The following is a 23,254-nucleotide window of genomic DNA, read 5'->3' as shown; positions in this document are numbered from 1 at the left end:
TGGGGAGGGAGGCGCTACAACTGCGTTGGCAGAGGAAGTTAGGCATCACCTCATCCTGACAGATGCATGGCTGTATCTTGGCCACAGGCCACTTTCTTTCACAGATCATTCCCATTAACTCTCTAAAGAGCGAACGGGAGGGTAAGGTATACAGGATACCTGGGTAGGGGACAAGGGGCTGACACTAGCAGAACTGTCAAATTGACCTTTCAACGAAGTACGACTATCTCCTTCTTTCCACTTGCAGGACATTGGGGTCCCTAACAGAAGGGAGACAGCCCAGAATAGTGGATGCATCCCAGATCGTCAGCCTCTCTCGTCCCTTCAAGACTCACTTGAACATCCCTGCTCACCAGAGAAGGACCTGGAGGCAGCACTGGAATTAGCAGGGACCCAGGGTGACAGCTCCATATCTGATGGAGAGACTAGAGTCTTGCACAAGAGAAGGACGATTGGCTTCCATCGACAGTTCACTTCTTGAGACCCACATCACGTATGGTTGGCATGATGAGATCTGCACAGCCTAACCCACACGTTTGTATTCTCTCATGCAGGTCAATGCCTGCAGGAGACTCAATCAGAAGGAGGAGATCATTCAACCTCTGAGGAGAAGGAGTAGTCAGAGAATGCACCATTCCATGACTCTCCTACACCTTCCACCAGCACAGATACTTTCACTTTGGTGGGTTTCCATTCAGCTGTAGAATCAGGGTCACAAGCTGGTGAGAGCAGCGCACATGTGCCACTGACAGTCGGAGGACTGTGGGTGGTCAGGCCCATGCTGAGCCCCAGGCTGATGATGAGCCTCTGGTGTTGACAATACTCTGGGGTTGCAGAGAGAGGTAAGGCAACACATGGCAGAGGTGCCAGAGGCCATGCGCAGCCATGAGCGGGCGATGGAGGAGTCCATTCATGCCATGTGCTGCCATGTCTCAGGCATGTGATTACATGGCTTCTTCCATCGAGAGGTTGGTGACCCTCATGGAGTGCCAGATCCCACAAATGCACGCAGACCCACACACCATTGCCTTGGCCATGAGCTCAATGCAGCATTGGCAAGGCAAGAGAAGGACAGGGTGCCCGGCGTCTTCTCCAGATCCTTGTCCTTCTCTGGTGAGCGGGGAGGTTCAAGTGAGTCTTGAAGGGAGGAGGAGAGGCTGACCTCAATAGCTGGGGACTCCCCTCAGGGCGCTCTGAGTGTGGATAGTGGCTCCGCAGCCCCTCCGCCAGTGAGCCCAGCTCCAGCTCCAGCAGCTACAACACCTGAGGAGAGTCTTACACCAGTGCAGGAAATCCACAAGCAGCTGGAGCCCTTCAAGCCTCAGAGAGCCAGAGAACAGCCACTAAAGTTTTCCCAGACCAAGGGGCAGCCAGATGAGAAGCCTGCTTCCAGCCCAGCCAATGGTGATGGGTTCACACCTTGTAGAAGCACTTGAAAATATATAAAGTAAAGTATTCGGACACACTTGGGGGTTCACAGGTGTTTGAAATTTGATATGTGCTGCATCATATAAAATTTTTTGGTCAAATCATTAACCTTCATTGTGCAAAAGTGATAATTCTATCATACCTTAATTGTGAGCTGTTGACTTCACTCTTCCCCCTTAGTGGAATGCCCATGGGCACTAGCATGTGGTTCAGCACAGGGCTAGGCATGGAACACAAATAGAAAGGAAGCGTCAGACTGCATGCACTGAGGCATGTCTTCATAGATTTTTCTCTGACGGGCCATGAGTGTGGCTGGAAGCGGGTAAGTATGAGACTGTCTCTTGCCTCCTTGGATCATCGCTCAATCTGCCTGGCCTCCAGTGCAAGGGCTTCAACATCTAGTGCTACTTGCTCATCTCCCTCCTCCTCATCAGTAAGGAATGTCACTCAATCATGTCATCGTCATGCAGTGCTAGATTGTGCACAGCAGACCACAATGATACGTGAAACCCTTGCTGGGGTATACTGCAGGGTTCCGCAGGATCGATCTAGGCACCATAATGTCACCTTCAGTTGCCCAACGGCCTGCTTAATGATCTCTCGGGTAGAGCCGTGGCAAGTCTTGTACTTCTCCTCCACTGCATTGCGAGGGTTCCTCACAAGCATCAACGGGTACCCCTTTACCCGAGCATCCATCGCTGAAGGCGAGCAAGAGGCCTGAAAAGCTGTGGCACCTTGGACTGTTAAAGTATGTAGGCATTGTGGCTGCTTCTTGGGAGGGGGCACAGACCTGCAGGAAACGTTTTCAGTGGTCGCAGACTGATTGAATGGAAGCCCTTCCTGTTAATGAAGGCAGCTGGGTGGTTCATTGGAGCCTTGATTGCCATATGTGAGCAATCTATCAAACCTTGCACATGAATCCAACGGCCCTCTTGATCTGACTGTCAGGGTCGGTCCATTAGTACACCTGGTCATTGGCCCTCTTAAACAGAGCATTGGTCACCTCCTTAATGCAGCAGTCGGTAGCTGCCTGGGAAACCCCACACATGTTCCCAGTTGATCCTTGCAATGATCCAGACGTGTAAAAGTTTAGTGATCTTCAGGGCCACTGGCATAGGGTGTCCCCCAAATCCCATAGGTCGCAACTCGTCCTGCTGCAAGGAGCAAAATCGGTGACATCCTACCTGGAGAAGCAGTTGCCACGAACATTTGGAGGTAGCTGATTCAAGTCTGGTACACTCTCTGGCACAGGTGGGCCCATCTTGACATGGCTGGCTGCTGCTGCTCTCATTGTGGAGGCTCATGGCCAGGCACAGCTGTCTCTTGACCCTCCTTCCATCGGAGGCACCACATCATGCCACATGGCTCCAATAAGACAGTGAGTATGAGATCCATGCCAGGTGACCAGTGGGCCTCCAGAGTGCTGTTGATGCAGAGACGACCCTGCCTTGGCACTTGAGCTTTTGCTACTTCTCCTGGCTGACTCCCTGATGGCCCTCAGCCCACTCTTGCTGATAGCTGACCCTCTCATCCAGCAGTACGGGTAACCAAACATCTCAGCCAACAATTTGGTCACCCGATATAGCCATCCAAACCCAAACTCCCCTCGCAGAGCAAACAAGAACCCGATCCCTCTTGCAGTGTGCACAGCATTGCAGGCTGACAATGGCCTCCTCTTTCCTATGCAGTGCTGGACATGGCCTCGGTGCTGCCAGCTTTTAATGGTCAGAAAACCAAAGACACATAAGTGTTAGTGTCTAATAAGTTCTGTTAATGGATGTTAAATACTTACTGGTTGAAGGTAATAGGGTGAACAGGTGTTGGATGTTGATAAATTAATTGCACTCAAATGTATATATAAGAGCCAGCCAGCACCGGCTGTGTGTTAGGAGTGGAGAAGTAAGCTTTGTGGCAAGCAATAAACAATCGGCATCAAAGCATCCTCGTCTCAGTGTCTTCTTCACAAACGGGCTTGGAAGTTTCTCTAACGATGAGTACCGCCTGCCGTTCACTTAATCCCAAGCCCCTCATTGAATCGCGATGAATTAGATACAAATGTTTTAAAATACATTCCTGTCGCATCAGGACAGCGATTTCTTCTTGGCGCCTTCCCATCGCTGACTAAATCCTGAACTGACATCGCAACACTGGACACGCTTCCGACACAATTCTCTGTTTTCCCAACCCCCCCACCCCTCCCCACCATTCCCACTCCAAATGGCGGCACTAAATTGAGCTCGATAATTAGGCTCAATGTCCATAGCCTAGGGGGGAAGGTACATGTCTTTTAACATTCCTGCTGTTTATCATTTGATCAAAGCAGTTCTTACCAATGTTGCTTTTTGTCACATTTAGGGATCGTGTGACCATATCTCCACAGGAAGAACTTAAAAATAAGTTACATATAAATGGTGTGTTTTAAATGACAGTGGGTGCATTCTTTCTTTGGCCTCCTTGTCTCGAGAGACAATGGGTAAGCGCTTAGAGGTGGTCAGTGGTTTCTGGAGCAACGCCTGAAGTGGCTATAAAGGCCAATTCTAGAGTGACAGACTCTTCCACAGGCACTGCAGATAAAATTGGATGTTGGGGCTGTTACACAGTTGGCTTTCTCCTTGCACTTCTGTCTTTTTTCCTGCCAACTGCTAAGTCTCTTCGACTCGCCTCTCTTTAGCCCTGCCTTTATAGCTGTCCGCGCCAACTCTGGCGATCGCTGGCAACTGACTCCCACGACTTGTGATCAATGTTGCAGGACTTCATGTCGCGTTTGCAGACGTCTTTAAAGCGGAGACATGGACGGCCGGTGGGGCGGATACCAGTGACGAGCTCGCTGTACAATGCATCCTTGGGTGGATACAGGTTTAAAATTCTCCTTACAGCCATATCTTGCAGCCACTGTGAACACATTTTCAGCCAGATTTTGCAGTCAGTGGCAAAGCAAGAGCACTCACTACTGACAACAAAGTATGTCTAGCAGAATGGTCAAGCGATCTCTCTGGCGAGAATTTCACCTCTATTGCCGTGCAATGGTACTACAATTGTTTGCAGTGTTTACTGGGCATGCCCAGTATGGAGCTAGAGCGACGGCATCAGGCTGTCCAAGCAGACAATCATATTAAAGGATTTTTACAGACCCCATCCCCCCAAAATGGGAAACAAAAAGCATTAAGATCACTTTAAACATTTTTTACATAGAGTAAATTAAAGATTGTGACATACATAGGATGAAGGTACAAGCTAAAATATTCTGAAATAAACATTTTTTTTAAATTACTAAAAATTTTGCTTACAAAATTAATCATTTAATAGCACTCCACAATTATACAATTTTTTCAGAGTCTATTGTTCAACAAATTTTATTAATCACCTAACTGTTAAAAACCCAGTTACACCTGATTGAACAAGGTGTAACTTTTTAAGGGGTTTCTAATGGCAATGTGAGGGCGGGAAATCTGATGTTCTCGCTAACTTTATGACTGCTGGCTCTGGGAAAAGGCAAAGGCGGAGTCCTGAGTGACAGACCACAATTTCAGGATTTCTGCGCTAATCTGCACATCCTGAAGTTGCGGTCAGTTTCAGAGGGGCAATGATGGAGAATGCCGACAGTTCACCATCAACCCCCCTGTCCCTACAAAATCCAGCCCAACGTGTTTGTATGTTATTGATCCAGATATCAATGATAGAGCCACATAATGAGCAGAGATATTGATTAATTTGTTATCTCATCTCAGGCTTCTTATAAACATCCACTCCTGTTACTATTAGCATGCTCTTTTCACTTGAGCCAGCATGAAGTGTTTTCTGATAATCCACTCTTGTTCTGTTGCTTGTTTTATTGACTGGTCTTCTGGTAAAACACTGAACATGGAAGAAATTGGCAGGACAGTTTACTTACCTCACATGGTCAGAAGTAACAGAAAGAAGAGAAAAGCAATGTTCAAAGTCAGCCAACAAAGCCTAGGGGGGTTTATAATGCTGCCATTGCCAGCTGCCACTGATTGGTAGACCCATGGGGAGCTGATGTTATCTTTATAATGCAGTCCCTGTTAAGTTTTGCTATGACTACAGTAAAACTTGGAAGAGATTCATCAAAAAGAGAAAGCAAAGCTCATGATCAGTTTATTGAAAAAACTGTTGAGTGGCTCCCCCCCACCCCCCACACCTGATGTTGGTGCAGCATATCTGCTACACATCAGATCCAGTCAGAGAAACTCTTCAATTAAGGCTCAGTCTGTAAATATAAATCTGTTAAAACATGAAAGCAGTGTGATTCGCAAGAGGGTAATTTATTTTAAATTGACAGCCCTTTCTCCCACAGTATTGGTTGCATTAAATGATGTTCCGTTTCATATTACATAATGTATTCCTCCAGCACTTACTTTGTATCATAGTCTTGGTAAAAATTCTGGACATCAGTTTGGAAGATTTTTACCCCATCTAGCAGATCCGTCTTCATTGCAGGCTCCACTTTTAAAAGTATACTCTGTGTCTGCACCACCTGTCACATAGAAGTTTTGGATAGTTAGACAGCTGTGAACTGAGAGATATAAACCATAACTGCCAATTAATAGTGATGACTCTCTCCGAATAATGTATCTAAATATCTTGGCCTTTCTCCGGAATGCAGATAGGCTTACTAATTGTGGGATTGAAAGTTCTTACCAAAAGTGTTATATAGTTTTGTAGATATTTGGAAGTCAAGCAAATTTGTGCATTAATTTGTGTATATTCTTGTATTCCTTAAATACCTAAAGAAAGCAAACTCATGCCTTTGCTCAGATATTTACATTTATTTTAAAGTAGATATTGATTTTTTTAAAATTATTTTATGGGATGTGAGCGTCACTGGCCAGGCCAGCATTTGTTTCCTATCCCTAATTGCCCTCGAGAAAGTGATGGTGAGCTGCCTTCTTAAACCGCTGCAGTCCATGTGGTGTTGGTATATCCAGAGTGCTGTTAGGAAGGGAGTTCCAGGTTTTTGATCCAGCAACAGTGAAGGACTGACAATATAGTCCCAAGACAGGATGGTGTGTGGCTTGGAGTGGAACTTGCAGATGGTGGTGTTCCCATGTGTATGCTGCCCTTGTTATTCTATGTGGTAGAATCGTGGATCTGGAAGGTGCCGTCGAAGGAGGCTTGGCAAGTTGCTGCATTGTATCTTGTAGATGGTACACACTGCTGCCACTGTGCATTAGTGGTGGAGGGAATGAATATTGAAGGTGGTGGATTGGGTGCCAATCAAGAGGGCTGCTTTGTCCTGAATGGTGTCGAGCTTCTTGAGAGTTGTTGGAGCTGCACTCATCCATGCAAGTGGAAAGTATGGCTTCGGGAAATCAGGAGGTGAGTTACTCACTGCAAAATTCCCAGCCTCTGACCTGCTCTTGTAGCCACAGTATTTATATGGCTGCTCCAGTTAAGTTTCTGGTCAACGGTGACCCCCAGGATGTTGATGGTGGGGGATTCAGTGATAGTAGTTCCATTGAATGTCAAAGGGAGATGGTTAGATTCTCTTTTGTTGGATATGGTCATTGCCTGGCACTTGTGTGGCACAAATGTTAGTTGCCACTTATCAGCCCAAGCCTGGATGTTGTCCAGCTCTTGCTGCATGCAGGTATGGACTGCTTCAATACCTGAGGAGTCGCAAATGGTAGTGAACACTATGCAATCATCAACGAACATCCCCACCTCTGACTTTATGATGGAGGGAAAGTCATTGATGAAGCAGCTGAAGATGGTTGAGTCTAGGACACTACCCTGAGGAACTCCTGCAGCGATGTCCTGGGGCTGAGATGTTTGGCCTCCATTGACCACAGCCATCTTCCTTTGTGCTAGGTCTGACTCCAACCAGCAGAGATTTTTCCCTCTGATTCCCATTGACTTAAGTTTTTCTAGGGCACCTTGATGCCACATTCAGTCAAATGCTGCCTTGATGTCAAGGGCAGTCACTCTAACCTCACCTCTAGAATTCAGCTCTTTTGGTCATGTTTGGACCAAGGGTGTTTTGAGGTCTGGAGCCGAGTGACCCTGGCGGAATCCAAAATGAGCGTCAGTGAGCAGGTTATTGCTGAGTAAGTGCTGCTTGATAGCACTGTCAATGACACCTTCCATCACATTACGGATGATTAAGAGTAGACTCATGGGGCAGTAATTGGCTGGATTGACCTTTTCTGCTTTTTGTGAACAGGACAATTTTCCACTTTGCCTGGTAGATACCAGTGTTGTAGCTATACTGGAACAGCTTGGCGAGAGCCACAGCTTGTTCTGGAAAACAGGTGTTCTGCATTACAACCGGGATTAGATTTGTCCTGCTTTATGTGGACAGGACATACCTGGGCAATTTTCCACATTGCTGGGAAGATGCCAGTGTTGTAGTTGTACTGAAACAGCTTAGCTAGGGACACAGCTAGTTCTGGAGCATAAGTCTACGGTATTGCTGCCAGGATGTTGTCAGGGCCCATATCCTTTGCTGTATCCAGTGCCTTCAGCAGTTTCTTGATAGCCCGTGGAGTGAATTGAATTGGCTGAATACTGGCACCTGTGATGCTGGGACCTCAGGATGCCAAGATGGATCATCCACTCAGCATTTCTGGCTGAAGGTGGTTGCAAATGCTTTAGCCTTGTCTTTTGCACTGACATGTTGGGCACCCCCATCCTCCGATTGTTTAATTGTCCACCACCATGACGACTGGATGTGGCAGGACTGCAGATCTTTTATCTGATCCATTGGTTGTGAGATCACTTAGCTCTGTCTCTTGCATGCTTCTGTTTAGCATGCATGTAGTTCTATTTTGTAGCTTCACCAGGTTGACACCTCATTTTTAGGCACGCCTGGTGCTGCTGCTGGCATTCTCTTCTGCACTCCTCACTGAACCAGGATTGATCCCCTGGCTTGATGGTAATGGTAGAGTGAGGGATATAGAATCATAGAATGGTTACAGCACAGAAGGAGGCCATTTGGCCCATCGTGTCTGTGTCAGGACATGAGGATTGGGATTGAATATAATTCTGCTGCTGCTGATGGCCCACAGTGCCTCATAGATGGCCAGTTTTGAGCTGCTAGATCTGTTCTGAATTTATCCCATTTAGCAAGGTTGTGATGCCACACAACATAATGGACAGTATCCTCGATGTGAAGACAGGACTTCTCCTCCACAAGGTCTGTGCAGGGTCACTCCTACCAATACTGTTGTGGATAAATGCATTTGCAACAGGTAAATTGGTGAAGGCGAGGTCAAGCAGGTTTTTCCCTCTTGTTGGTTCCCTCACCACCTGCCATAGACCCAGTCTAGCAGTTATGTCCTTCAGGATTCAGTCAGTTCAGTCAGTAGTGATGCTACTGAGCCACTCTTGGTGATGGAAATTGAAGTCCCTCACCCAGAGTACATTCCGTGTCCTTGCTACCCTCAGTGCTTCTTCCAAGTGGTATTCAATATGGAACAGTACTGATTCATCAGCTGAGAGAGGGCAGTACGTGGTAATCAGCAGCAGGTTTCCTTGCCAATGTTTGATCTGATGCCATGAGACTTTATGGGGTCCAGAGTCAATGTTGAGGACTCCCAGAGCCATTCTCTCCCAACTGTATACCACTGTGCCACCACCTCTGGTTGGTGTTTCCTGTCGGTGAAACAGGACATACCCAGGGACATACTCAGGTCTGGACATTGGCTGGAAGATTGTCAAGTTATTTCTGTCTCTAGATTCCACAACAGAAGGCAAAATCCTAAGAAATATTTCAAAGCATATAACTGAACAGGATACTCATCTACAATTTAATAAGAAATAAATGCTGAATGTTTTCCTTTTATGATGTAAAAGTTACTCTTTGATGAGGATGAGAGTTTAAATCACGCTGTGTTTAATATTTCATTTATCCTACTGAATTGCTTTCCAAACTGGCTCTGAGCATGTTTTTTCTCCCTGTTCCCACTAAAACCATCTTCTGTTGATAAAACTGTCTCAGCATGAGGAAAAGGAAGGGGAGCTAAACCGGATTGTCCCCGAAAACAGGCACAGGAATTGCAATGCACTGCATAGGAATCTTTTCAGCTGCTTATTGAGTGTTCAGCTGCCAGGTTAAGAGAGTGCATTGGCTGGAGGATTGAGCTCCAAATCGGCACCATTGATGTCAAATCAGCGTTGCATTGGGCAGCAGCGGTGGATGAGCCATTCAGGACAAGGTTGAAATGCCATTGGGTCTTATTAACATCGTATTTCCATGATTAGCAATTATGCATGAAACTCTGATCAGAGTCTAGCAGAGCCTCATCCATCGCCAAACCGGCAGCGTTAAAATTTTAATCGGCATGAACAGGGCAGGAAATGCAGCCCATTTGAGCCCATACTCTCTGAGCGCGGAGAGGCAAAATTCCACCTCCTCCTGCTGCACCGTCTCCCCCAACTATGATTCTATTTTCAAACAGGGATAAAAATAAAATATTTACTTCAATGGAATAAATATATAATAACTATATAAAAAACAAAGGCCACTCATTTACAATTTTAGCCAGTAAAATGCTGGAATTCCATGCAATAAAAATGGTATTTGACTTATTCAGCCACCGTAAATCACAGGGTCAAACAGCCTCCGGATAAGGGGCCAGGACCCAGTGGTAAGAGGTGACAAAGGAGGTCAATGCCAGGAGTATTGCACCCAGGACATGGCTACAATACCACAAGAAGATCAAAGGCCTCAGCAAGGTGTTGCAGTAGAACTCAGATCTCGCATTACTCTCGCCTCAGTTCTGCACCACCTGTTGCCCCACTACTCACAAGCCTTCACTCACCTATTTCCCTTCACTCTCCTCCTATCCCTGCAGTATACTTCACTACCCCTCCTTCTGTTACTCCTTACACACTCCATGCCTGCTTGTATCCTCACTATTTCTTCCCTCACTTCCCTATACCTCTACCATCTTTCCCAGTGCATCCACACTATTTGACCATGAAATGCACATCCTCAAAACATCTCTCTAAGCTCTCACTCCCTTCTTTCTTACATAACTAGTTCATAACACATGGTAGTAGATGTACAGTCGGAAGAAGGGCCTACAATCATGTCCTGTTACCACTCTAAGAGGAGGTCCTAGACACCAGGTAAACTTCTCTTTGATTAATTACTGCCTGACAGCTCTGGCAATTTGTCCCCAGCTTCTTCCTCTTCATTTGCATCAACCCCATCATCTTTAGACTCCTTGACTTCTTCATACCCAGGTGATTCCAAGGGCTGGCTACTTTGGAGGTCAAAAATATAGAGCATCAGCCGACAGCCATGAAATTGGAGATTGTATGTCAGAACTCATCTGAATGGTTGAGGCAGTGGAACTACTGCTTGAAAGGGTTAATGATCAGCTCAATAAGCGCAGGTGTGAACTCATGCCTCCAATTATTGTGCTCCTCAGGTTCTGTGTTTGGGTGCCTGTTAGGAGTTCTGAGCCATTTAAAAAGGGCCTGCCTGAAAAAGACAGGCGCTTTGAAGACCAGGTATTGGACCCCTTTCAAAATGGGGTGAAATTGGGAAACACTTCTTGATGGAAAGGGTGGCAGAAGTTTGGAACTCTCTTCCGCAAACGGCAATTGATGGTTGATCAACTGCTAATTTTAAAACTGAGGTTGATAAATTTCTGTTAACTAAAGGTAATAAGCGATATGGGGCAAAGGCAGGTATATGAAGTTTGGTCGCAGATCAGAATGATTTCACTGAATGGCAAAACAGGCTTGAAGGGCTAAATGGCCTACTCCTGTTCCTTTGTTCTTATGAAACTGGCTGCATCGCAAGGTTTAACGGGGCTGCAAGACTACCGACCCCAGTTTGAGGCTGTTGCCACCTCATTAACATCAGGTAAGGGCAGTGAAAATCGACCCCACGGTGTCCAATACTGCTTGCCATACTCCAACATTGACTTTAGCATTGATCAGGATAGCATGCTCTGATTTGTAGTTGAATGCCCTCTAGATGTGCTTCAGTATCCAATTGCCCTTTTAAGAACTAGCTCAACTAACCAGATGCTTTCAATGCATGATCACCAATCACACCAAATCCCTTTTCTTTGAATCTCTCCTTTTTAGTTACAAACATTTACTGTTATCTGTTCCTATGTGCACGACCCCACATTTAATCACATTAAAATCCATCTGCCATATCTTAATCCATTTGCATTACTGATCCAGACCTATCTGAAGGCAGTGAACCTCCTTTTTCCTTGTTACTTGCCAAGAATTTTTTTAAATTGTCGTTGCAAAGCATTGGAACTGCATCATGGAGTGCCGGTTCGTGGGTATGCAGCTATGACTTTTGATACTGCTGAATTCTCAATTTCAGGGCCTCCTCTGTGGGGAGACATTCAGCAGATATTTCTCTACTGGGAAAAAGATTCACCCCCAATAGAAAAGACAGAGTTAAAGCCCAAAAGGCACAATGCAGATTCGTCCCCTCACTTACACTTGATTTGTCACTCCTTCCAAGTGGAAAAATACCCTCAAATAATAAAACTTGGTTTATTCTTAAAATCTTTTATATGACTATGAAATCCAAAAGTAATACCCTAAGCCAAATACTTGCACATTCTTGTTTTGTTTCTAGGGGATACCTGTGCATTTATGTTCTTCCAGGCATAAGCTAGTCCATCAACTCTTTCAGCATTTCCATCTTGAAAAAGCAACTCATGTTTATTTAGGAGGGCATAAGTTTCTTCAATAGGTTCAATGGTCATGTCAATCTTTATCTCAGCATCTCTAATTTCTTTTAGTGCTGCCATGGCTCCACGTACGTCATCCAAATCATTTATTGGTCGGTTCAGTTGTTTGCTAAGATTTTCAATAAAGGAATAAATCTCATCCATTTCCATAGCAGTTTTTCTATTCAAGGCTGTGCCAAAGGCTCTCTTCCATGAGCGGCATTCTTGTATCAATGCCAGCTTCAAATGCTGAGTGTCAAATTGAACTGAGCCCACTTCATAACAAGAGGGCAACTCATCAATCTGGGCCTCCAATTTCTATATAAAGTATAGAGTGCAAGTGTTACTTTCTTTTAATAAAAAAGTATATCAGTATTTAATCCATGATAACAATAATCAGTTTTATACATACAGAGTAATAGGTAATTTGCTCATTGAATTCAGAGAGGATTGGTTTTGAATCCATGAATTCCTTCACTTTCTCTGCAGGATCCTAAAAAAATCATAATAATGTCAGAGGTGTTTAGTGATTGACTCCACATAGGGAAAGTGACAGCATAATAACTTCCTTTGAAACGCTATATAAATCAATAGGTAGCAGTCTTAAAACACCCACAACACCAAGATGGATGATGCGAAAGTAGTGCACATTGGCAGTTCCAATATGTTCGACTTAAACCTGGAATATTCCAATAAATCGACTTGGCAATATCATAGAAGATTCAAACAACTCCATCTTAACCCTTACATTTATCAGAATGCCAGGAATTTTTGTTTTCAATAATGGTAATTTTTCAGCCAACTTCTGGATTAAAATATCAAATCAAGACTGTATAAAATCAGAAGCTTATTTTTTTTTTAAAAGGTAAATTATAATTTCTCTGTTCATTCTGCACATTTTGAGTAAACATTGAGTTTCAGTAAAGAAAAAGAAAGCAACTATCATATTGAATGCTGCAGAATAGGTCAACGTGTAAATGAACCATATGGTTCTGGCACTGATTTATACCTACCAGAAAACCCCAGGTTCAAAAACCTGATCCACGGAGTTAGCTGATCTCAGCCAACAAGAGAATTGCCATTGTTCGCAGTGTCACCAAGTTAAAGAGAACATTAAAAAAAATTGATTATGTTTCATCCTCATGGTAACTACTTATTTGACCCCACAGGAAGTCAATATGTGTGGATGCATGATAAAGGCACAATCGTGACTTGGCCATGATGATCATCATTGATCCAATAACCTACAATTGATCATTTACAGAGCTCACACACGAATATTGGCCACATGGACAAGGCACCAGAAGGCTACCAGCACTAATAATTGTCCTGATCCTATCTGTGATGCACCCACATGAACCTGCCAGGTCTGAACTTTCAATTGCTGCAAAATTGGCTTTTATGGTTGTTTTTTAGCCAGCTAAAAGTGTTGTTTTTTAAATTACTTCTCCCAGAAAATAAATGATGAGAAATAGAAACAACTGGTAGAGAAAGTCTTTAACATTTAATTAGTTAGGGAAAAATAATTAACACATTTAATTATGTGGAATAGTAAGTAGAATTAAGCTTAACAAATATAAATATGGAAGAGATAATGTGGATGAGAGTGAGAAGGAAAGAAGTGACATAGTTATCAGAATAAAGTGTTTATGTTTTTTTGGGTTTTGCTGTCGTAACTGCATATTACATCAGCACCTGAGATACACTGGCATTTATCCTGTCGAAAGAATTTGGAAACTCCTTTTGACCTGGTTGTGAATTCAAGATCTTCCAATGAGGGCCAATTCAAAGTGGGATCAGCTAGATATCAGCTAATAAAAGACCACTTGGCAGTGGCATATGCCACTCAAAAGAAACATTAAAACAAAAGAAGATGGCCAAATTGGTCAAATTAAGGATCCAACCTAGATCAATAGCTATGCAGAGTAAACAAACTCCTTCCTCCAAGGGTCCACCCTCACTACTTGGGAAAATATTAGGTGTGAGTTAAAGATTTTCTGAGGTTTGGTGGCTGGTGCCTTTCCTGTGTGTGGCATGGACATGAAGGCAAGACATTTATGACGAGCCAGAGAAGGAGATGCCAGAAAATGCTGAGGTGGTTCTGGACGGGGCATAATTGCTGTTTTTATACTCATCAACATCATTATCATCATCTCCTGTGAAAAATTCCAATGCCTGGTTAACAAAGATACTATCACTGGGCAGGAGTAAGACAACATCTTTGGTAGATGAATCTGAAGAAGAAGAATGTGGAAAAAAGATTTTTTAAATGGATCTTGGGATGGAGAAAACTCTTGACAAGGTTGGCATTTATTGCCCTTCACCCTGACAAGGTGGTGGTGGGTCGTCTTCTTCAAACATTACAGTCCATGAGGTGAAGGTGTTCCCACAATGCTGATAGGAAGGGAGTTCCAGGATGTTCATCCAGTAACAAAGGAATGGTTATATATATCCAAGTCTTAATGGTGCGCAATTTGAAGGGAAATTTGGAGGTGATGGTATTCCCATAAACTTGCTGCCCTTGTCATTCTAGGCGATGGAGGCTACAGGTTTGGGAGCTGCTACGGAAGTAGCCTTGGCAGGTTGATGCAGTGCATCCTGTATATAGTACACACTGCAGCCACAGTATGCCAGCGTTGGAGGGGGTAGATGTTTAGGCTGCGAAAAAAAAAAACCTCTTGGCAGTTGAAGCAGTTATTGTTACAGCATCGATCTCACGCATGCAAGCACATATTGCCACACAAAAATCTAGAAGACATAAAAGCTCACCTGATTCCACAAGTGGGAGAAGTGAGAGAAATTGTTAAGAATCTCTGTTGCATCAGTCTTCAAAGAGGAAATAATGGAACTGAGCTGGATCACAACCTTAGTGACATCCTTGTGTTCACTGATTTGTTTATCAAGGGATTTTAGCACGACCAGCTTCCCAAGGATGCTATCATCACCAAGTTCTCGAGCAACATTCTGTTCAATCTGTTCAACCATGCAAAAATAAATAACAAATTCAGGCATGTAAACGAAATTCAAATATTGGATAAATAATTGTTCTGTAAGCAGACAAGAAATAACGCTTTAAAAATTGAAGTAATTAAACATTAAACTACAATGGAATATAGTGAATACCTGCTGTTGTTTCAGATGAATATAGGCAAAGGACCAAAGAGCAATATCCTTAGACATGGACAGAATTGTGTTCACTGCTTTATTAAGGACAGTCTGCAGAATAAAATATGAATTGATAACGGAATATTGTTTTGTTATTTACTATAAATAACAAATTAACATATGGTTAACATAATTTTAAATTTGATAAGCATATCTAATCTGTGAAACATAGAATCTAAGTTATCAGGCTAGAAATTCATTTGCCTCAATTTTTGGATGGGGGCCCCAATTTTTGGGTGGGGGCCCACAATTCACAACCTGCCTGTGCCAGTTGGAAGTGAGATGATAGCACATAAAATTTGTATACCCACCTCATTTCCCTGATTGTAGCGTGGCCATGAGCAGGTCCCACATTGCCCTGGTCTCCACTGCACTGCTGGCATCCACTGTGCACCGCAGAGCGTTCAAATGAGCCACGTCCTCCAGGCAGACCTTTTTTTAAAGGCAGAGTCCCTATAAAAGGGAAGTTGCAGGAATGCACTGCAGGCACTCACTCAGTACTGCCTTGACATTTGCATTCAAATCCTGGAATGGGACTTGACCCACAACCCTCTGACTCAATGGCAAGTGTGCTACCAACTAAGCCACAGCTGACACTACATTTACATTACTCTGTCAACTATTTAAACAAAAATATTAATCTATTTAAAATAAATGGGTCCAACACCTCTGTTAAAATGCTAGAAGAGCTTCATGAAAATTAATTTAACATTTATCCACCAAGACCAGCAACTAGATTAATGTATCTTAAACCAAATTTTAGAATCCTAACCAGTGCAATTGTTTTATATTTCCCATTCCAGTTACTTGTATGGTCCAAGAAAAATGAACAATTTCATATAATTTTTGATAAATCTTTACACTATGGGCCATGCCCATTAGGAACTAGGTTCAGATATTACATGCTCATTCTATGTAGTAGGTTCCCTATAGGTGAAATAAAGGGCTGAATTTTCACACTGGGGGCAGGAAACAGAAGTTGGCACCATCTCCGGGTCCTGAACTCTCTCTCGTGGGAAGCAGATTAATTTTTATTTTTTATTCTGTCAATGGGATGTGGGCTAGCATTTGTTGCCCATCCCTAATTGCCCTCAAACTGAGTGGCTTGCTAGGCCATTTCAGAGGGCAGTTAAGAGTCAACCATATTTCTGTCACATGTAGGCCACACCAGGTAAGGACGGCAGATTTCCTTCCCTAAAGGACATTAGTGAACCAGATGAGTTTTTACGACAACCGATGACAGATTCATGGCATCTTTACTGAGACTAGCTTTCAATTCAGATGTATTTGCTTAAATTAGTTTAAAAATTCCCCCAGCTGCTGAGGTGGGATTTGATCTCATGTCTCTGGAGCATTAGTCCAGTCTTCTGTATTACTAGCCCAGTAACATTACCACTATGCCACCATTACCAGCATGAGCACTTCAAGCCACACGTCGGAGACTTTTTTAATGCTGGCGTGACAAATGGAGTGGTATGAGGTGGTGAAAGAGATCTAGGATTCCTACATGGTGAAGGCAAAGGCTCTGGGCAAGTGTGATTCCTTCACTGGCAGTAAAGAGTTTAGATGTTCCAGGCTGTGTCTTCAATGGAAGTGTTAGCTCAGGCACCTCAAAGTGACTTGCATCCCATGACCTTCAGCATGGTTCAGAAGGTGTCAGTTGAAATGTTCCTGAATCAAATGATCCCTGACATTCATGGCATTCTGACGAGATGGCGCACCGTGCCATGCCTGACCACCTCCTTTTGCAGCCAGGGCACCTTCATGTTCTGCATCCTCCCCCTCCAATTCCTCCTCCTCTCCCACCTCCTACTCCTCCACTTCTTCCAATGAACTATCTCATTCCAGGGCCTCACTGTCCTCAAGGTCCACACCTCTCTGGAGGGCCATGTTATGGAGAGCATAGCAGACCACCACAATGAGCGATACCCTTGCAGGAGTGTATTGGAGGGCACCACCCAACCATTCCAGGCACCTGATTCACCTCTTGACAAGCCTGATGGCCTGCTCAATGGCTGTCCTGGTGAGCAGATGGCATCAATTATATTGCTGCTGTGCCTCTGTCATGGGCTCGCATAGAGGGGTGAGTAGCCATCTCTTCAAGGGATATCCCTTGTACCCTAGGATCCATCCGCGGACTATGGGGTTAGTGTGAAGATCTGCAATACTCGACTGCTGGAGGATGACTGAGTCATGGTAGATGCCAGAAAAGTGAGCGTGCACATGGAGGAAGCTCTTTTTGTGATTGCAGACCAGCTGAATGTTGAGGGAGTCGAAGCCCTTCCTGTTGATGGATCTCACTGGCCTGTCACTGGGTGCCTTGATGGTCACATGGGTGCAACTGATTATGCCCTGCACCTGGGGGAATCCAGTGATGGTGGCGAAACCCACTGCCCTCTGTCCCTGCAAGGCCTCATCTGTCATGAAATGAATGTACTGTCTTGCTCTCACAAAGAGGGTCTCAGCGACCAGCAAAATGCAGTGGTGTGTTGCCATTTGCTAGATACCACTAATGTCCACAGCAGATCCTTGGAAGGAGCCAGAAGCAAAGAGGTTCAAGGCCACAGTGACTTGACGGCTACTGGCAGGGGCATAGTGAATAGTGCTGTGAGATCTTCGGCGATAAGGACACAGATGTCTGTGACCATCTGCCTGGATAGTCGCAGTCTCCTGCGGCACTGAGTCTCAGTCATCTCCAGGTAGCTCCTTCTTCAGCGGTGGATCCTACGTGGAGGATATGGCCACTGTGCCCTTCCTGCCTCTTGTCCCTCTCCTCTACCCCCCAATGCCCAGAGCTCTGCCCTTCCTGTGGAGGGTGTTGCACCTCATCACCACTGGGCCCAAAATCTGAGAGTCGTGCCCCCTTTGCCAGCTGCTGCTTTCCTTGTGCTCAGCTGGTTACCAAGGCAACTTGGTTGCCTTGGCCCCTGCTGTTCTGCCCTTGCAATGCCAGGAGGGCAACAACCTCCTGCACTGCCCAAGTGCTGACTGCCCACTCTTCCAACCATCTGCACAGCGCCAAGTGTACCTGTTTTCCAATGGCGGAGTCCCCCTCTGTGCCATTGAAACTTTTATGGCTCTGGGGTAATTCCCTGGGGCAGCCATGACTGGCTCCCCAAACTGTACCCATCTACCTTCATCTGGTCTGCCCCACAAAGCACAGGAAGCCCATGTGCCCGTGAAACTCTCAGCTCCCCCAATTAATTAGCTCTTACTGAGCTCTTCAAGTACCTTAATTGCCATAAATCAGCGATTGGGCAGGATCGCTGACTCGCCCTCCCTCCACCCTGGTGAACATGCCTGGCACAGGAATAGCATTGGGAAACTGGCATGCCAGCTGGCACCAGTATTTTCAGGCCCTGTCCACCTCAGTTCCCACCCCCGGTGGGGCCTGAAAATTTGGCTGAGAGAATTCAAACTCAGGTTCCTGAGGTGAAGGGGCAAATGAGATAATCTACTGAATGAACCAGTCCCTCCAAGCCTAAATCATTTCAAAATACTAATGTCAAAATATTTGTATGTTATACAGGATAACACACCAGCTGGAGTGTGTTCCAGGATTGTAAAACATCATTGGGTTTAGATAATGCTATGAATTTCAAGATTAAAAATATAATAGTTTACTGACGTTATTTAATCCCAAGATGTACTGTTGACATGGAATGCACTCCGAAGTGCATTATTCCGATTCATGTAAAGTATACAAACAATTCTTATATCTTTGGGTGTTTGAATTACTGTTTTGCTTTTTTTTGCCAGTGGGTGGGATGCCAGCCAGAGACATGCAATTGTCTCCTGCTTGTGTATCAACTGATTGAACTACAGATAGTATTGTGCCACATCATTATGGGCTGAATATTATTCAGGCGCCACGCTCCGCAGCAGCACCCTTTGAACACAGCGGAGTGCCCGCATTCAGCGTCGGCTTTCGAGCCCCGTGATATAATGCGCGGGGGCTCATTAGCATCACCGCGACGAGCCGCCCCCACTATATTACATGGGGAGAAGCAGGACATCTGGCGCAGTGATGAACCATTTGACAGCTGTGTAGCAGGTGCTGGGGCCCTATTTAAAGTGCTGTCAAAGAATATTTACCTCACTGTTGAAGAGTGGGGCTGCTGTCAATCTGGCAGCAAAGCAGAAAGTGCAGGAGAAACTCAGAAGGTCAGGTAGCATCTGTGGAGAGAGAAGCAGAGTTAACTTTCAGGTCTCTGACCAAGTTCACAGACCTGAAAGTTAACTCTGCTTCTCTTTCCACAGATGCTGCCTGACCTGCTGAGTTTCCCCAGCACTTTCCGCTTTGTTGCCACATACTTACCCTGCTGTGTCCCAGTGTCCTGTGAAGTTGCGATCCTCTTCTTCCACTCAAGTGTAACATTCCTTCTTGTAGGTGTGCCGCACTTTGGTGAATAATCTTAATTTCGCACATTCCAGGACGTGAGACTTAAATGTACCATAAAAGGCAGATACACAACAGAAATAAAACCATAATTGAAGAATATTTACATACTATGGGCTTCTAATCATCTGACTTGAAAAGTCGCAGACTAATATGCATTTGGAATCTGTATTCATTTCTCTGCTAACTGTTATGTGAAAATACATGTAACTGCAATTAAAAGATCTTTGTAAGGAAACAGGAAAATATGTTCATATTCTAGCTGTATTGCCAACTAGAAATATTACACCAACAACTATGATCGGCTGCTGTAGAAGCAAAGTGTTCATGAACATGTGTCGATGGGTGATTGTTGAAAAGCCGCGACAACAGCACTGATTTCCTCACTACTCCTGCATTGGTTTTCAAACATGTGCGAGACAAACCTTGCAGCCAAAAGTTAGAGCTGTTACATGGTGGAGTCATCTTTGCATTTAAAGGACCACACCAAAAGTCGAGGATGGCAGAGAGGTGCTCTAGGGTGGCCCTACAGTGCAACGAAGCCTCCCTGCTCACTCTTCTCCAGGCTGTGCGGGCAAGGCGGGAGGTCCTTTTCACCAGCGATGGTAAGAAAAGGCTCTCCCGCCTGAACAAGGCAGCCTGGCTGGAGATGGCAGAGGAGGTAAGTAGCCGTGGGGCCATCCGGTGTCAAAGGGTCCAATGCCAGAAGGGGATGAACGATCACTCTCCCAGCCAGCCGGGGCCCTCTAGGCCTCGTACGCACAGGGTACGACTGCCAAAGTCATCCACAGCCAAAGGACCATCATATCAGCAGCTTTCCTACAGTTAGGTTGCTAGCGCCGAAGTGGCATCGCATAGGAGAATCCACAAAAATTTCCAAAAATCATCGTGACACAAATGGGTCTGCATGGGTGACACAACACTGTAGAAAGGCCGAAAACAAAATCGTCTTCACTAACATGTGCATTGCATTTACTGTGCGAATGAAGTGTGCCAGCATGTACCGATTGTGATTCCTCCCACACATCATTGGCCTTTCAGAACTGCAAATGTATGGAATAACATCATTGCCATGCCAGTATCACTCATGTGCATCTGCACGGATGCAGTAATATGGACAATGGCTCAGTATTCTGCTGCCAGTAATGGTGGACACAAAGATGTTGCAGATGCGGACTGCTGCACAGCAGGTGAACGAGGATGCTGTATGGCGAGCAGTGCCCACGATGGTTTCTATGGCGTGGAGAACTTTTGATTAATGATGTGCTGCCGTGCATCCCTAGCTCGCTGCTCACCCTGCATGCGGTGCCTGGATGCTCTCTGTCCTCCCATGTGCCTTCCCTGCTGTAAGTCCTCAGCACCCTCAGCATCCGAGGATGAGTCCTGCTCATGTCTCTCCTCGTCCTGCAAGGCCTCCCCTTATTGAGTGTGTAGTTGTGCAGAACAAAGCAGTCAGCAACAATGCGAGCTACCCTTTCCGGTTCGTACTCCAGGGCACCACCCAATCTATCCAAGCAGCGGAATCTCATTTTCAGCATGCCATTCGCCTGCTCAATAGTGGCTCTTGTAGCTCCGTGGCTGGTGTTGTATCGCTCTTCTGCAGCAGTGCTGGGGTGTCTCACTGGTTTCAGGAGCTATGTATGCAAGGGGTAGCCCTTGTCTCCAAGAAGCCACCCCTCCATCTGAGCCATTTCAGTGAACAGCAAAAGCAACTGCGACTGGCACAGGATGAAGGCATCATGGCAGCTGCCTGGAAAGTGAGCACAGGTTTGCATGAATCATTTCCAGTGATCACATATGAGCTGCACATTGATTGAATGGAAGCCCTTACGGTTTACGTATTCATCTGGTCGCCCAGCGGGAGCCTTGATGGCCACATTGGTGAAATCTATGACCCCTTGCACCTGTGGGAATCCCACGATGGAGCCGAAACCAGTGGCCCTCTGGGATTGGCTTCCAGGGTCCGTTGTGAAGGGATGTAGTCACCAGCCCTTCGGAACAAGGCATCGCTCCCTGATGCAACGGTGCACTGCTGACTGTGTGACCCCACAAAGGTCTCCAGTGGACCCCTGAAATGATACAGAGGCATAAAAATTGAGAGCTGCTGTCACTTTGAGGGCCACAGGCACAGGATGTCCCCCGAAGCAATCCTTCAGCAGGGCACAGAGATTTGTCACCGCCTCTCTCACCATCCGCAGTCACCTCTGACACTGGCACTCTGACATCTGCAGTTATGTCATGTGGGACCTGTAGATGCGCGGTGATCTGTAGTGGCTGGTCACAACTGGGGCCTCTATGCGTGCTGCAACTGCCTGTTGGTTTTGCTTGCGGCGCATATGGATCCTCTCAAGAAGCGCATCAATGAATATAGGAGACAAGATCCCCATCTTCAAGTTGCAATTCAACTCGGTTCCTTCAATTCTTCGAAGGTTCCTGACATGGCAGAGATTGATGTTGAGTGGTACATCAGGTGCTTTCATGCAGCAGCTATGTGGCATGGCATGGCATTCCCTGTCTTAGATCCCACTAAGAGTGGCACCACATGACAACATAAAGATTGTACAAGTTGCATCGATTGGCCCACAAGACATAGAAGCTTCAAACGCCTACCATCTCTGGCACTCTCCCCATATACAGAGTGACTCGAATGCCATTGCTCCTTCAATGACAGAAGCAGTCAATGGCACAGAGTTGTCAACCAATACAGAGGGCGGAATCGCAGTGGCTCCCTTCTAGTATGCAGAGTGAGACCCCTGAATATCCCCTTCTCCCTTCCAGTATATAGAATGAGACTCCTGAATATTCCACCCCCACCCTTCCAGTATACAGACTAAGACCCCTGAATATCTCCCTCTGCCTTCCATGCTTCCAGTATGCAGATTGACACCCCTGAATATCCTCCCTCCTCCCTTCCAGTATGCAGAGTGAGACCCCTGAATATCAGAACTTACCTTCCGTAGCGGAACCTTCTGCCTCTGATGACCCGCCGGCTTTTCTGATTGTGAACGGGATGGCACGTGATGGCCGCCCGCTCAACTAAAAATCTGGAAGTGTGCATCGAGAGGCGGAGAGCTGCATAATCTGCAGAGATAAATACCGGTAATTTGCGGCGGGTCCTTCTCGAGGTCACGGGTCGGGGCAGGTCTCTCCCCCCAGAATTTTACCAGCCTCCGCGCTGCCTCCCACAGCGTCGTGGGACTGGTAAAATTCAGTCCTATGTCAGAAATTAGGTTGATACTTGTATTACTAATAGAGGGGAATACCACAGCATCTACATATTATAACTTGCTATAAAATTAATATTTTGCCAGTTTGCTGTTAAGTAATTACCTGAATATCCTCCAAACTTGGTCGCATCACAACATTTGGAATTGCCAGTATGATTTCAGACTTAAAGAATGGAGCTTTTGGTGCCTCCACACCACCACCAGGTAATGGTCTTGCTGCCTCATACTTAGAGCTGGTAACATGTAAATGCCGCTTGATAGCATCCAATGATAACTTGGTACCTGCACACATATTGACAAAATATCACTTTACAGATCCAAAGATGAAAATAACATTGGGGCTGATTTTGCCATGCTGTGCATTG

General features: G+C 45.4%; 1 protein-coding gene across 2 annotated transcripts in view; it reads right to left on the bottom strand.

The window, feature by feature from the left end:
• Positions 1-23,254, bottom strand: part of dnah5l (dynein, axonemal, heavy chain 5 like) — a 472,330-nt gene that overhangs the window by 295,974 nt on the left and 153,102 nt on the right. For both annotated transcript variants that reach the window (XM_068012046.1, XM_068012056.1), the window contains exons 24-29: positions 22,993-23,171; positions 15,222-15,314; positions 14,868-15,071; positions 12,511-12,591; positions 12,012-12,416; positions 5,805-5,923 (exon numbers count right to left, since the gene is read on the bottom strand). In XM_068012046.1, the coding sequence (XP_067868147.1) occupies positions 5,805-5,923; positions 12,012-12,416; positions 12,511-12,591; positions 14,868-15,071; positions 15,222-15,314; positions 22,993-23,171 (1,081 nt within the window). The remainder of the gene's footprint in view (positions 1-5,804; positions 5,924-12,011; positions 12,417-12,510; positions 12,592-14,867; positions 15,072-15,221; positions 15,315-22,992; positions 23,172-23,254) is intronic.

This window comes from Heterodontus francisci, chromosome 2 (assembly GCF_036365525.1).
Source record: "Heterodontus francisci isolate sHetFra1 chromosome 2, sHetFra1.hap1, whole genome shotgun sequence".
NCBI lineage: Eukaryota > Metazoa > Chordata > Chondrichthyes > Heterodontiformes > Heterodontidae > Heterodontus > Heterodontus francisci.
Note: the sequence above shows the minus strand (reverse complement) of the source record. Positions and strands in the feature narration are given on the sequence as shown.